This window comes from Phyllosticta citribraziliensis (genome assembly GCF_038025025.1).
Source record: "Phyllosticta citribraziliensis strain CPC 17464 chromosome Unknown J3D65scaffold_3, whole genome shotgun sequence".
NCBI classification, from domain to species: domain Eukaryota; kingdom Fungi; phylum Ascomycota; class Dothideomycetes; order Botryosphaeriales; family Phyllostictaceae; genus Phyllosticta; species Phyllosticta citribraziliensis.
In genome coordinates, this window is record NW_027117340.1 from 319,359 (window position 1) to 332,879 (window position 13,521).

At 56.0% G+C, this 13,521-nt stretch overlaps 5 protein-coding genes across 5 annotated transcripts; 2 read left to right on the forward strand and 3 right to left on the reverse strand.

Moving 5' to 3' along the window:
• Positions 1 to 561: 561 nt before the first annotated feature.
• On the reverse strand, positions 562 to 1,791 carry J3D65DRAFT_600689 (uncharacterized protein; the record flags this gene model as incomplete). Its single annotated transcript, XM_066797983.1, has 3 exons — positions 562 to 836; positions 889 to 1,268; positions 1,322 to 1,791. 3 exons carry the CDS (start codon positions 1,789 to 1,791, stop codon positions 562 to 564), a joined length of 1,125 nt encoding a protein of 374 aa, XP_066657492.1.
• Positions 1,792 to 1,956: 165 nt separating this feature from the next.
• J3D65DRAFT_674793 (uncharacterized protein) lies at positions 1,957 to 3,115 on the reverse strand (the record flags this gene model as incomplete). The annotated part of the gene is made up of 2 exons (XM_066803559.1): positions 1,957 to 2,861; positions 2,950 to 3,115. 2 exons carry the CDS (start codon positions 3,113 to 3,115, stop codon positions 2,308 to 2,310), a joined length of 720 nt encoding a protein of 239 aa, XP_066657493.1. The 3' UTR covers positions 1,957 to 2,307.
• A 925-nt stretch (positions 3,116 to 4,040) lies between these two features.
• J3D65DRAFT_239859 (uncharacterized protein) lies at positions 4,041 to 5,636 on the forward strand. The gene has a single exon (XM_066794747.1). The coding sequence runs from the start codon at positions 4,215 to 4,217 to the stop codon at positions 5,178 to 5,180; it is 966 nt and encodes a 321-aa protein (XP_066657494.1). The 5' UTR covers positions 4,041 to 4,214; the 3' UTR covers positions 5,181 to 5,636.
• Positions 5,637 to 5,929: 293 nt separating this feature from the next.
• J3D65DRAFT_531926 (uncharacterized protein) lies at positions 5,930 to 6,977 on the reverse strand (the record flags this gene model as incomplete). The annotated part of the gene is made up of 4 exons (XM_066796677.1): positions 5,930 to 6,025; positions 6,132 to 6,443; positions 6,551 to 6,868; positions 6,927 to 6,977. Coding segments are annotated over 4 exons (777 nt in total), but the record flags the coding sequence as incomplete, so codon positions are not given.
• A 1,697-nt stretch (positions 6,978 to 8,674) lies between these two features.
• Positions 8,675 to 13,093, forward strand: J3D65DRAFT_615711 (actin cytoskeleton-regulatory complex protein sla1). The gene is made up of 4 exons (XM_066799360.1): positions 8,675 to 9,194; positions 9,296 to 10,724; positions 10,791 to 12,656; positions 12,737 to 13,093. The coding sequence occupies exons 1-4, from the start codon at positions 8,997 to 8,999 to the stop codon at positions 12,760 to 12,762; spliced, it is 3,519 nt and encodes a 1,172-aa protein (XP_066657496.1). The 5' UTR covers positions 8,675 to 8,996; the 3' UTR covers positions 12,763 to 13,093.
• The last annotated feature ends 428 nt before the right edge of the window (positions 13,094 to 13,521 follow it).

Genomic DNA, 13,521 nt, shown 5'->3' on the forward strand with positions numbered 1-13,521 from the left:
GAGTGGAACGGACGGAGCAACGCTGCAACTGTTGTCCGGATCCGATTCGTTGGGGTCGAGTGGGATGGTGAGCTGGATCGTCGTCGTGTGCGTCTAGTGCAGATCTAGCGATGCGTTATGGGTATTGAGTGCTTCTGCCGTGTGTTGGTGGGTCGGCGAGTGGACGGAGTGGTGGCATGTTGTAGTATGAGGATTTGTAGTCTGATTGCAGATAATGCCTGGAGACAGCAAGGGCTTCGGTTGTCGTGTCTCCTTGATAATGCCGCGCCTGGGATCCGTCCAAGAAAGTCCGTGTCCATCTTATTGGGGAGGAATCGCACGCAGAAAGCTGCCCCGTCGTGGCCAGGATGTATGTAGGTCTTGAACATGCTTGCCGGCTTGGCTGAGCTAGAGCCACAAGTGGTGGGGGGTGCATTCTTGCAGCGGGCGCGACGGTTGATGGATAGGAAAAGATCCTTGCCAGGTCGACATTCTAATGACACGCGCTCTTGCTCTTTCCCACACGCTCTTGGTTGTACGCAACGATTCGTGAAGTATGCTTGGTTGCTCAGTGGACGCGCTCTACAGCTCATCCAAGATGCGCAGCGGCCCCGAGTCCCGGTTGCCCATGCCTTCAGAGGTGACCGAGGGCTGGTACGTAGGGCTGCTCTGGGAGCTGTGCAGGCTCTGAAAGACCTCGCGCACGGAAGACGGCAGATCGTACTCGACGGTCTTGTTCGAAGAAAGGAGGAAATCGGCGACGTCGCCGCTCTGTGAACGGATGCTGTATAGAATGTACGAAATGAGGAAGAGGGCGGCCAAAGCGCCCAGAATACCCCAGAGCATGCGGAGGCGTCCTGTCCTCTGTCAGCTTGTCGTCTAGAAAGCTCGAAGCCTGGTTGTTCTTACTGCTAGTCTTGATCCGCCACTCCTCTTCGAGTTTCTCCCTCTCGTCTACCCGCTTCTTCGCTGCGTCGAGCCTGACTCGCAGTAGGCGCGCCTTCTCCTTGGACGATGTGATTCTCGACTCAAAGTCGTCCAGCTGCTCTGCTTGCGCTTTGAAGTCGCCAAGGTTGTCCAACGAGTTGTTCACTTCTTCTGTAAGCTCGTCTGCATCCGTCGCGAATTCGGTGCGGAGATCTTTGGTCAGGCTCGAGAGCTCTTGAAGATGGTCGATCATGGACCGCAGGCCGGAGACCTTTTCGAGTATCGAGTAGTACGTGTCGTCGAGGCGTCGCGTTGTAGCCATGGATTGCTCGGAGAGAGTATCGAGGGCAGTTTGGAGTTGCCTAGACGCATTTTGTTAGACTAGGAGCAGGGGCGTCGGCGGTGGTAAACATACTCTTCCCGCTGTTTTCTAAAGGCCCTCTCTTTCTCGACATCCTCAGGCCTAACTATCCTGGTGGGTACTCGGGGGAAGGAGTTCTCAAGGGCTTCATTCAAAGCTGTGAGGCTGCCTTCTTTTGTACTTGTGCTACCGTCTCCAACGCTTGTGGATTTCGGGTCCTTGTCCTTCTCCTTGCTCGGCCTCACGAGTTCGCCAAAGGGAGTCTTGCTAGCGGGCAGCACCGCACTCTTGATCTCCCTATCCTCGGCATATTTGTCGCGGTGGCCATGATGGTGGTGGCCATGGTGATGCTTATGGTGGTGCAGGCCGAGGTGCGAGCGTCGGGACTCTTTGGGGGGTGGCGCGGCAAAGGTGCTGCTGCGGCCGGTTTGCTGGAGTTTGGAGAGGCCTACCGGCACGGGAATGTGGTGGTCGCGATCGCGGTCATGGCGCGCGTCTTTGGAGAGATTTTTGGGAGAATCCATGCCATGGTGTGGTCATGGAGACTCTCGTCGGGGAGAGGGTGTCGTGGGGGGTTGACGGCGTGGGAGCGGTGGACGTCATCAGCTCCGCGCTGCGCTGCGCTGCGCCCACTACTGGCACCTCAGATCGACAGGGCGGGTCCCAGCACCGCGACATCACACCTACACCACCATTCCATTTCTCTACCGCGAGCCCTGATCTTCGCATTGGAATCGCATTTGTTGTTGCCCACCAGTCGACTCCGGCATGCCATCCGAACGTGATAATCATTTGACCCATCAGAAGCTGATACTCGAGCGCCAAATCCGATGGAAGCGAGTTTCTATTCTTCGGAGCCTTGCCACTCCCGCCGTATCCACTAGGAATACGTTCAAAAGCCGTCTTTCCTGCCCACGTAGCTTTCCAACTCACCAAGCCCAGTGTTGGTCTCGTCCACTCTGCTGTGTACAAGCCATGGGCAACTAACAACAGCCCACGCGATCCTCAAAGGCCAAACATTCATGCGGTACCGTACCAAATCAACCGCCCTTCCTCGGCTGCTGTGGCTTCGAGAATCCTTCATCAACGTCCCTCTCTAACTTCTGTCGGGCCATCCACGCGCGGTAGTTGGCGATCCAAGTCCTGTTATTGCGCCTATCCTGATCAGTCGGCACCTTTTCTTCGCCTCTGCGAACCCTCTCTTGGTAGTTGACGACGGTATTTTGATACACTTCATCCGCATACTGCTGCAGCCTGACCCTAGGTTGCTGCGTCATGTTGCCGTTGTCTTGGGCCTCTGAGATGGCCAGGTTTCCATTCCGCGGATCGGCCGACGTTCGGATAGGCAGAGGCTTTTGCGCCCATTCGGACAGTTGACCCGACGGAGGATTACCATTGAAAGAATCGGATTGGAATAGAGGAGCTGTGGAAGATGGCGTCGGTGTGCTGTCTCGCTCGCTGCTGTATGTCTTGTACATGGCGATGGCTGCCGATGATGTCTGCGGCGTACCAGAGGTTTGCTGGCTGATGTATTCTCTGTAAGAGGCCGTTCCTGCGCTTGAAGATGTTTTGGGGGCGGCCTTTATCGCTCCTGCTGTGTCTTTCATCAGCCTCCATCATTCGGGGAGGGCCTTGTCCGTTGAGGTTACCTCTATGCACGACCCCTAGATCGCTACATGTACCCTGATGGCCATCCCACAAGAAGCTTCGAGGGGCGGCTTGATTACCCGCAGTAGTCTTCTCGGCACCGTTGATTCCAAGGCTTCTGTGTAGCTTGAAGTTGCGCTGAACATACTCGGGTATGTCCCTCGACTTGCGTGCGTCGCCGTTGCTGCCGTCGGCTGACATCTTGACCGGACCAGCACGCTGGGTCTGGCTGGAAGATATGAAAGAAAGAAATCAAAATGGACCAAAGGCGGAGTTTGCCTGGGTGGTGATGAGCCAGCGGTGCAGGTTTATCTCAAAAGGCTTGTCCTGTTTGAGCGGGTGCCAGCGGTGCAGTTGCCTCGCTGGATGTGCTGCTCAGCACGTCAACGGAACCTGCTTCGTTTGTCCACTTGATTGAATCTTGACGACAGGAGTTATCGACCACGGCACTGACCAAGATTCAACAGCAGGTCTATTCCGTTTGCCATTGCGTTTGTCATCACCCACACCGCATTTCTGTCCTCTTTCTTGAAGTTTGGATCCGATTCGCTCAACAACACAGCACAGCCCGCCCGAGAACACTGGAACCATGGTTGGTGGTGGAATCGTTGACCACATAGCAGAAGATTCTCCAGCACACTTTGACAACTCGGAATCGAAGCAGAGTAGATAGATGCTGTGGCGTATAGTACCAACCTCCATGACTTTCGAAGGCCGGGTGCAAAGACTCGACGCAATAAGGTCGCAAAAATCGTGGCACACAAATATAAGGATCTGTAAGTTGGACTCTAATGCTCTCAAGGGCTCGAATGCTCCTCGATTGACCCCTATCATTGCTGTGTGTCACCACTTATGCCTTCGAGCCTCAAGCTTTCTGTTCACTAGAGCACAATGGCGATTCTCATCTTCTTCCCATTCTCGTCATGATTTCGTATCTCGACTCTCTTTATGACGCTTCAGGACCTTCCCGTCTCTGTTCTCTCAACAGCGTTCGAATGACGTATCCTCTTGGCCATGGTCCCAGATTCAACGTGGAAACTGTTCTTCCAAAAGTTAGCCAACCAAACTTGTCTGCTTTTACCAGAGCAAGTTGCTTTTTCAAGTCAACATTCTAGTCGCACACTCTCCTCAAATCTCTTGTCTGTCCGCATGCCAAACGATAAAGATCCCCTTACGCTTTGGACTGGGATCCGTTAGAATCCTTAATGCGGCTTAATTCAAGACACTCCTCGCTACCATCTTCGTCCGCCTCTTCTTTCGGGAATCCTAGCACACACCGTCTGCGACATAGTCAAGTTGAATGATGATCGCCATGAGTCCTTTCGCATTCTGGATATGCATCCTGTTCCTTTTGGCCACCGATGGTCTCGCTACCAATCCAAGCTTGTCGCAAATATATTCAGAACGGATCGCGACCTCAGAGAGTCCGAAAACACAGTCAAAACATCCAAACCACCATCTGCCGACCCCCGACCCGATCAGCAGCGAGGAAAACGACGCCGCAGCTCTCGACAAAAAGAAGAAGAAGAGACCTGAAAAAGTAACCGTCAAATTCTGCAACCACGAAAACTTCCACCAAGGCCACGGCATCTGCATGAACCACGACACACTCGAGGGCAAATGCAAGACGTACAGCTGGCCGGCGCCCTTCACGGCCATGTCGTTCCGCGGCGACCTGAAATGCATGCTGTACGTGCGCCCGCGTTGCAACGCGCTCGGCCGCATGGTGCTCCTCGAGGAGCCCACCATCAACATCGGCGCCGCCATCAACGACAAGGTGTGGAGCTTCCGCTGCATCAAGCGCTTCGCGCCCGATGCCCCCCGCGCCGCCGCTTACATGTGCACGCGCCCCGACTTCCGCGGCCGCTGCCAGAACGAACTGCCTTTCGTGGGCGAATGTCGCGATTTGCAGCCCGCCTGGCGCGACCATCTGCAGTCGTTCGCTCCAGAGAAGGGCTTTCGCTGCGCGCTGTTCCAGCATCCTCGCTGCAATGTCGAGACTGCTGGCCTCTTCGTCACGCTCGAGGCGCCCGGCGTCGTCGACTTGGGAAACCTCAACAACAAGGTCTCGAGCTACAAGTGCGTCGAGCATTCGCAGCCTGAAAAGGTGGCGCGCCGCTTGCGTGCGAGAACAGCCGCTGGTGGTGGCGCGGACGCGTCTGTTTGGGATCAACTCGCCACGACGGCGGGGGGTGCGGCGACGAGTACGCCGCCTGGGTTTGTGTATCGGGATGATATGGATCCAGAATTCAAAGCCGACGTGTGATGTAAATCTGCGCAGAGAAGTTTGTGTGGTTTATTCTAGTGGAGACAGGGGTTTCTGGGATACTCAACGGCGCTATAACCGCACTGGAGAACACTTTTAGGGGAATCGGCATACAACATCTCTTCACACGGGCAAGGGGGGTAGTTACTGAGTACCTTTGCCGAGAGCTTAATTCAATGCCGACTCCCTCTGTCACCAAGAGACATAGTCACCGAGAGACATAGTCACCGAAGCTCAATGAGATGGCCATTTGCATTCTCACATTAAAACTTAGACATAAAGGATAGTCAGTCCACCTGCAGCCCTCGTTGTGCAAGTCCATCCGGCTACGTATCGGAGCGAGCGTAGGAGAAGGATGGAAGAGATCCGGCACATTAAGTTGCCTGAAGACAAGATACTCGAGACCCCTGAGCAGAGCAGCTTGGCATGTAATTTGGATTTTCGCGTATACGTGTCGTAATCTGCTCTTCCTCTCTGCTCAAAACGAGTGAAAAAGAACGTTGCCGAGCCGCGACACAAGAGTGGCAAAGTCGCGATGAGAGCACAGGCAGAGTAGGTGTCGAAAGAAATGATGACTTGTGGGACTGCGACAGCACACCAAGAGCATTCGTTCACTGGCACAGCTGCGCCTTAGGGGCCTTCTTCGCTGCCGCAGCTGCGCTGAGTGGTTTTCCACGGTGCACGCTTTACACCTCGTCGCTGACGAGATAGTCCTTCCAGTCGTCGTCTTTGCAGTAGAACGGCTTCTCCGACCCCAAAAGCTCCTTGTCGTCGAAATAGTCGATGCTGTAGTCGATGTCGATGCATTTGCCACCGCCGTCGGGGCCGACAAACGGGCAGTTGAGCTGTGCAAAAGTTAGCAGCGGACTCATAGGGGGTCAAAGATGGCCAATGGGCAGAAGATCAAGGATTTCCGAGGGAGGAGCGGAAGATGTGGATCAAAACACTCACGTCCGGGGAGGCAGCGGTTGGAATCAGCTGAATCACGCGGCACACAACGTTGTTGCCCCAGACCTCGTCAAAGTCGCCAAACGGAATGCTTGACAGACGGGTAACGCAGTCTTCGACAGAGTCGTACTGCTGGTTGGCTCCGGTGCAGCGCTGCTGGATCTGCGGGCACAGCTGCTGGACAATGGTGCCTCTCTGGACGGTCTTGTCGTTGTAGTCGATGCCTGAGCTGATGGAGGTCCAGAGGGCGAGGCTGGGGATCCATGCTTCGAATCTGACGACCAAGCCTTCTTCGTTGAACCGCCAGAAGGCGACCTGTTGATTTTTTTCACTCAGTTTATGATCCGGGCCGTCAAGAAAGAGATGATGGGAGGCAGGGGCGGAGCGATGGATCAGAAGGGGGTCTGGGATCCGGTGCTTACTTGTTTCAGGGTGGTGTCCTGTGGGCCAGGCGTATGGACCGCTGTCTCTGGGTCAACGTAACCAGTGCGCAAGTACACAACCGATGCGGCGATTTCAGGGCAGCCGGTGACGAAGGAGACAATCTCGGCCTCATAAATTCCTGTACGCGCGGGTAGAGCGGGGGGCAGTGGTGCAAGAGAGACAAAGTGCTGAACCGACTCAGCGAAAGAGGTGTATCTGCCAACAGGTGTCACTCGGCCCTTGGAATCGGGGGCGAAAAGGCCAGGGGGTACGCGGCTGACCCCCTCGGTGGCTATTGGAACATTATTGGGGTAGACCTATGGCTTGTGTAAGTGCATTGTAGTTCCGAATTGCCTCTGTGTGAGAGGGGCTTACCGTGAGGTCGTAAATTGCCTGTACTGTCTTCAGATTACGATCGTAGTAGTCTTCTTTGATGGACTTTTTCCATGAAGACGAAGAAGACGACTTGGTAGTGGCCCTTGCATGCACAAGGCCAACCAAATATACGGCGAGGAAGATGAGTTTGAGGAACATTTTGGATTTGCTTCAGTAGATTTTCGCAAACTGAACTACCGCGACTTTGGACACCACTAGCGCGCTTCCTTCTTAAAGAGTTCCAACGGAAGCCCGACCAAGCCGTGCACAGGACCGGCGCAAGAAGGATGTCGAGATAAGGCTCAAGCGAGTCATCAAGACGACTGGGCTTCTCAGGCAGTGATTCGTCTTTGCAGCCTTGTGCTCGTGAGGGGACAAATTCCATTGGTTCGGTATCCACAAAGGGTTGACTATGCAAACCCGGGCACAACCGGTTGGCCTTGATGATGCACAAAAGCTAGCTGGTGGTTGGTAACTCTTGGCGAATAGAACAGGAAATCTTCGCCTTTTAAAGTTTCGCAATTTCGTTGCTTGAATAGAGTGAGAAGAATTCTAGAAGAAGATGCACCAGAAATGTGGTGGACTTTTTGACTGGTAATTAGTCCGTTGTGCAGCCGTGGATACCTACATGTTTTGTTCCAACGATATCCAAAGACATCCAGCGGTTCTCATGAGCTGTGGTTTCTGAAACGAGGGCAGAGCCCATCAAATGCATGACATCAGTGTATTCTTGCCGCTATTCCCGGTCCATGCCTTTATAAGCGGGATAGACACGGATATGTATACTGTTGACGACATGCAGCTACCGGATGGACTCGGTGCATGCCAGGACACATGGTCGGCTCATACGGGGTCGGCTCGTTCGGATGTGGCGCCACTCCGCAGCCGTTGACTATCATCACCTGTTCCCGGATTGTCCATAATCCTGGGATATCCGTGGCTTGAGGATACAATTGAATGCTTGGCCATTACTACGTCGCCGCCATTGCCGGGTATCTTTTGTAGAACCGCTTTGCCGGCACGAGAGTTTTGTGGCAGCAGCCGTCAGTATTCCCATACATTTTTGAAAAGATTCCAGTTGTGAGTGAGCGAATACGAATTAAAGGAAATTGGCGGCCCGTGTCGTGAGTTTTGTGATTAGGAACGCAAAGAAGGCTGCGGGGATTTCACTTTTAAGGTAAAGAAACGGTGGCAGGGCCGATGCTTGGATGTCAAAGCATATAGGCGCACGTTGACTTTTTTATGGGCCATGTCGGGACATGGGAAACTCCGATTTCGATGGGCGAAAGTGCTGGAGTCCACTCTTAATAGAACCCAAAGTAATGGTGGCAGCCCAAAGTATGGAAAAGAGAAGAGAGCATGTTGGAGAGTCTCCACGTCAGACTTGCTTCCATTGATAGAGGCAAACATCCAATGGCGTAGCTGTGCCGTACACATTGAAAGCGTTGGCAGCCACGACCGTCGGCCAGAGTGTCGTGGTACGAGCATGAAGATGAGCGGCGAAGGTGGCAGATTGGGCTCTGAACTGCGAGCAAGGCCCCCCGAGTCATGGTGGATGGGCTTTGATGGTTGCTGGCACGGGGGTGCGGACGCAAGAGTGGTGAAGCGAAGAAAACCGGATTCGAGAGGCGACGGGGCTGGTTGGTGATGGAGGAGGTGATGGTGATGGAGTTGTAGCAGGGTCGACAGGGATGTGTATGACGACGTTGGCAGCTGTCCCGGCTGGACGGCTGGCGGCTCTGCCACACCACGCTCCGAACCACACCACACGGACGCCCAGCCAGCGCCTCCAGGCCAGACCGACAACCGCGCACTCGACTCGACTTCTCCTCTGCTGCTCCAACCCATTCTCCATCGCTACTTCACTCGGCCTCCGCTCTGTCTCTTTCCTTCCTCCCTCCGCCGCGCCCCCTTCAGCGTCGCCGCCCCTCCCGCTAATCCGGCCCGCTCCTCGCCTTAATCTCACTCTTGCCGACCTCCCTAATTCGGCCATAATCCAAACACCCCTCGTGCGCTCCACTCCTTTCCAGGCCACTCTTGAGTTATCCGTCTCGGTCGCACTCGGGCGCCATGGTCTTCCTGGGCGTCTACCGCGCCGTATACGACTACAACCCCCAGGGTGAGAACGAGCTCGAGATCAAGGATGGCGACCTGCTATTCATACTCGAAAAGAGCACCGAGGATGATTGGTGGAGGGCAAAGAAGAAGGCTGTCAATGAGGATGAGGAAGAACCTGAGGGCTTGATACCCAACAACTACGTGGAAGAGGTGAGAGCGCATGAGCCCCCGGGCCAACGGACGACTGAGGGGCACGTTGTGCACCTTCGTCTTTCCCGGCCATTGCCTATACTGACCAATTGTCACCTCAGGCCACCCCCATTTCAAAGGCCAAGGCCCTGTATGATTATACCAGACAGACGGACGAGGAGCTATCATTTACAGAGGACGCTACCCTCGACGTATACGACACGTCGGACCCGGATTGGACCCTCGTTGGTTTGAAAGGAGAGTATGGATTCGCCCCGGCCAACTATATAGAACTCACCCAGGGCGCTGAGGCGTCGGCCCCGGCCATGCCTGCGCGTCCCCAGGTCCCAGAAACGCTTCATGAACCTGAACCCGAGCCATCTCCGCCAATGCCAGCAGCTGCTAGAGCAGCGACCGAAAGCCCTGCCGCGGCACTCGCTGGTCTAATCCAGCAGAAGACAGGCTCCCAATCCGCCGCGCCGCAAAGGACCGTCGTCTCCCCTCCCCCGGCCATACAACTCCCGCGGCGGCAGACGGCGCAACTTACGCCTGATGAGTCTGACGAGGAACCCCCGGCACCAAGGCTACCGACAAGGCCAATCTCGCAAATATCCTCGCAGCCGTCGCCGGTTCCTACACCTACAATCAGGACCCAGTATGCAGATTCACCGCGTTCCCCCGCGTCACCGCCTGGTGTACAGCCTTCTCCGCCCTATAACCGTGCATCCATGCACGCCGGCGACTGGGACGACGACGTAGTAAAAAAGGAACACCACCTTCCACAGGGATACCATTTGTACAACATCCATGAAATGATTTCCCACATGGGCAAGAGCAAGAAGATGCCGATGACACTCGGAATCAACATTCCCAAGGGCTTGATCATGATTGCACCTGAGAAGTCGAAAGACGGGCCACAGCGCGAATGGACTGCTGACAAATTATCACACTACTCAATTGAAGGCAAACACGTGTTCATGGACCTCGTGCGGCCCAGCAAGAGCGTCGACTTTCACGCCGGAGCCAAGGATACAGCTCAAGAGATTGTGTCTATGCTGGGTGAGATGGCGGGAGCCGCTCGAGGGGCTGGACTGACTGAAGTCTTTGCGGCCGCGCGGGGCGCAGCTGGCAAGAAGAAGGGCAAGATGCTGTACGAGTTCATGGCCCAGGGCGATGACGAAGTCACCGTTGCCGAAGGCGACGACGTCATCATCCTGGACGATGTCAAGAGCGACGAGTGGTGGATGGTGCGCCGGCTCAAGAATGGAAAGGAAGGTGTGGTGCCCAGCAGCTATGTTGAAGTGACAGGAATAGTCGAGTCAACTCCAGACCCCGCCCTTCTCCAGGCCCGTTCGACCGTCGAGCAGAACAGAATGGAAGAAGAACGCCTCGCCAAAGAAGCCTTGAAGAAGGAGAAGGCGCGGGCGACAGAGGTAGGGACCGACATAGATTTTCCTACACGTTCAAGCAGTCTTGCACGAGTGGGTAATGACTTGGCCAAATCACAGAGAAGCAAACGCGAGAGCAAGGCCCCTTCGTCATCAAAGTCAAGTGAGTATACCCCGAACCGGACACGATCAGTGTCGCAGTACCGATACCAACGGTATAAACGTGCAGAGCCCGATCCCTCCAAGACTCGAACATGGACCGACCGAACCGGTTCATTCAAAGTCGAGGCGGAATTTATCGGCCTGAAAGACGGCAAGATTCATCTCCACAAACTCAACGGTGTCAAGATTGCGGTGCCAGTGCCCAAGATGTCGATTGATGATTTGGAGTATGTTGAAAGAGCGACGGGAGTTTCTTTGGACGACGACAAGCCACTTTCCGAAGTCAAGAGAAGGAATACCGAGAGGAGAGGCCAACGCACCACCTCGGGCTCAGGACCTCGCGCCGGAATCAGCGTGGAACAGGCCAAACCGACGTACGACTGGTTCCAATTCTTCCTCGACTGCGGCGTCCACCCCCAGATATGCGAACGATATGCCCAGTCCTTTACCAAGGACCAAATGGGAGAGGAGAATCTTCCGGACATTAGCGAAAAGGTGCTCCGGACGCTTGGACTCAAGGAGGGCGACATTCTTCGCGTCATGAAGTTCCTTGATAGCAAATTTGGCCGGACTGGTGAGAATTCAAAGCGGAGCGTCAGCTTTGGCGATACTTCCGTCATCGAAGACGGTGAAGGTGCTAATGGCGGTCTATTCGCTGGTCCAGGAGGTGCTCTGAAGAACAACACCCGCAAAGGTCGCCCTGCCCCCGCCGTCCAGACCAACGACGTTGTCGATGCCGACGCCCTCAAGAAAAAGGCCGGGGACGTTGAAGGAGCCAAGGCCACGCCACTGGCCAGTGCAAAGACTGGAGACAGTGCCTCAGTCGGCGGATTCGATGACAATGCTTGGGAAGTCAAGCCATCCAAGCAGCCCGAGCCCAAGTCGACACCGGAAACCCAGCCTTCCACGCAAGCTACGGCGCCCGCCACGACCGCCGCGCCTGCTCCGCCTACTGGTGCCATGGCCGAACTCTCTCTGCTCACCCCTGCTCTGCAGCCTACTCCAGCACTGCAACCCCAGGCTCAGCCTCCGGCCACAACTGCACCCCCTGCTCCCGCGCAAATCGCCCAACCTACGGGTGCAACTCCAGGCCTGTTTGAGCAACTGGCAAGTCAGCCCGGCCAGCAAAATGCTCCTCCTCGGGCCAGACCCCAAGCACCACAGCAGACCGGTCAAGCTGGCTCTCTCATCGCCCCTCCCCCACAACGCTCGTCTTCGGCGCCGCAGAATGCATCTCAGTTCGCTCCGCCGCCGCTCCAGCCGCAAATGACTGGCATGGTGGCGCCCCCTGGAACCAGCATGCAAGAAATCAACCAACAACGCCAGATGCAACTGCAAATGCAGCAGCAGTACCCGCAAATGCAGCCCCAGCCGACGGGCTTCATGCAGCCGCAGGCAACCGGGTTCCCCAACCAGTTCCAGCAGCAACCGCAATTCGGCGGCTCGCCGCTCCAAGCCCAGCCGACGGGCTTCATGCAAGCGCAGCCGACGGGCTTCGGCCCCCAGGGCCCGCACATGGGCAACCAGTTCGGAAGCCCGTTTGCCGACTCCATGGCAGCGCGGCCGCCCTCTTTCATGCCGCCGCAGCCCACGGGCGGCTTCCAGCCGCAGTCGGCGTTCGGCCAGCAGGCGCTGCACGCGCAGCAAACCGGCCAGCCGCTGCAGCCGCAGCAGACGGGCATCAACGCGTTCCTCCCGCCGGCGCTGCAGCCGCAGCCCACGGGCGCCCTGAACGGCTTTGGTCCGCAACACAACAACGCCTTTTCGCCGCCCCCCGTGCCCCCAATCCCGAACCACCACGCTGCGGGCGCTGCGGCGCCGCTCGTCCCGCAGAAGACGGGCCCGCCGCCGCCTGTCCGCTTTGGCGTGCAGCCCGGCGCCAAGAAGCTTGCGGCGCAGCCGACGGGCAGGCGGGCGGAGCTCAGCAAGGCTAGTGAGTGCTTCTCTTCTCTTTCTTCTCCCCTTTTTGTGTCGTTGTGATTTTGGGTTGGATCGTTTGGCTAATGAGAACAGCGCCGGACAACCCTTTTGGCTTCTAGACTCGAACTCGAACCGGAGCAGCATCAGACTTTGCATATAGCGCCCGTGGTGATGGTTAGGTAGTTGAGCTGGGTGGAGAAAGGAGAGGACAAGAGGGCAGGCAGTGGGGCCGCGAGGTGGTCAAGAACAGGGGAGTGTGGATGGATCGAGGGAGTGTGGGAGAGTCGGGGAGTCGTCTATTACTCGTTCGTGTCCATTGTTGATAGCCTGTCGTCGTCGTCGTCGTCGCTGTTGTTGTTATCGTCGTCGTCGTCGTCGTCGTCGTCGTCGTCGTTGAAGCGTGCACATGTGTGGTCAGTCCCGTCCAGTCCAATCCATTAATCTTTCTTGCTCTCTCCTCGGCCGGCCGCTACGTTCATCTCATCTCTCCTCTTTTACTCGTTTGCCGCTATTGGACATGCATGCCGACAGAAGAAAAGAGTGGGAAGCGAAGTAAAGGACAAAACGAGATGCAAACGAGCAAGAGGAGAAATAGGAAAAGGGCGGTCGTCTGTCAGCGCGTCGTCTGCAAAGAGGGTGCCGCGGTCGTTGGCAGCAGAGCAGAGCAGAGCAGAGCTGAGCAGAGCAGAGCCGAGCAGAGCTGAGCAGTGCAGAGCTGAGCAGGGCAGAGCAGAAGCGACGGCGTCTCTGGCGTTTCTAGTTTGTCCTTTCCTCGCCTTGCTTTGCTTCATCTACCCATTTTTGTGCCATTCCATTCTAGCTCTCCAGTCTGCCTGGTGCACATTTACATTTGCATTTACGCTTTGCACACACACACA

Coding starts and splice junctions, on each gene's coding strand:
- J3D65DRAFT_239859 (XM_066794747.1), top strand. CDS start 4,215: ATGATGATCGCCATGAGTCCTTTCGCATTCTGGATATGCATCCTGTTC.
- J3D65DRAFT_615711 (XM_066799360.1), top strand. CDS start 8,997: ATGGTCTTCCTGGGCGTCTACCGCGCCGTATACGACTACAACCCCCAG. Junction 10,725..10,790: donor CCCTTCGTCATCAAAGTCAA/GTGAGTATACCC, acceptor ATAAACGTGCAG/AGCCCGATCCCTCCAAGACT. Junction 12,657..12,736: donor GGCGGAGCTCAGCAAGGCTA/GTGAGTGCTTCT, acceptor TAATGAGAACAG/CGCCGGACAACCCTTTTGGC.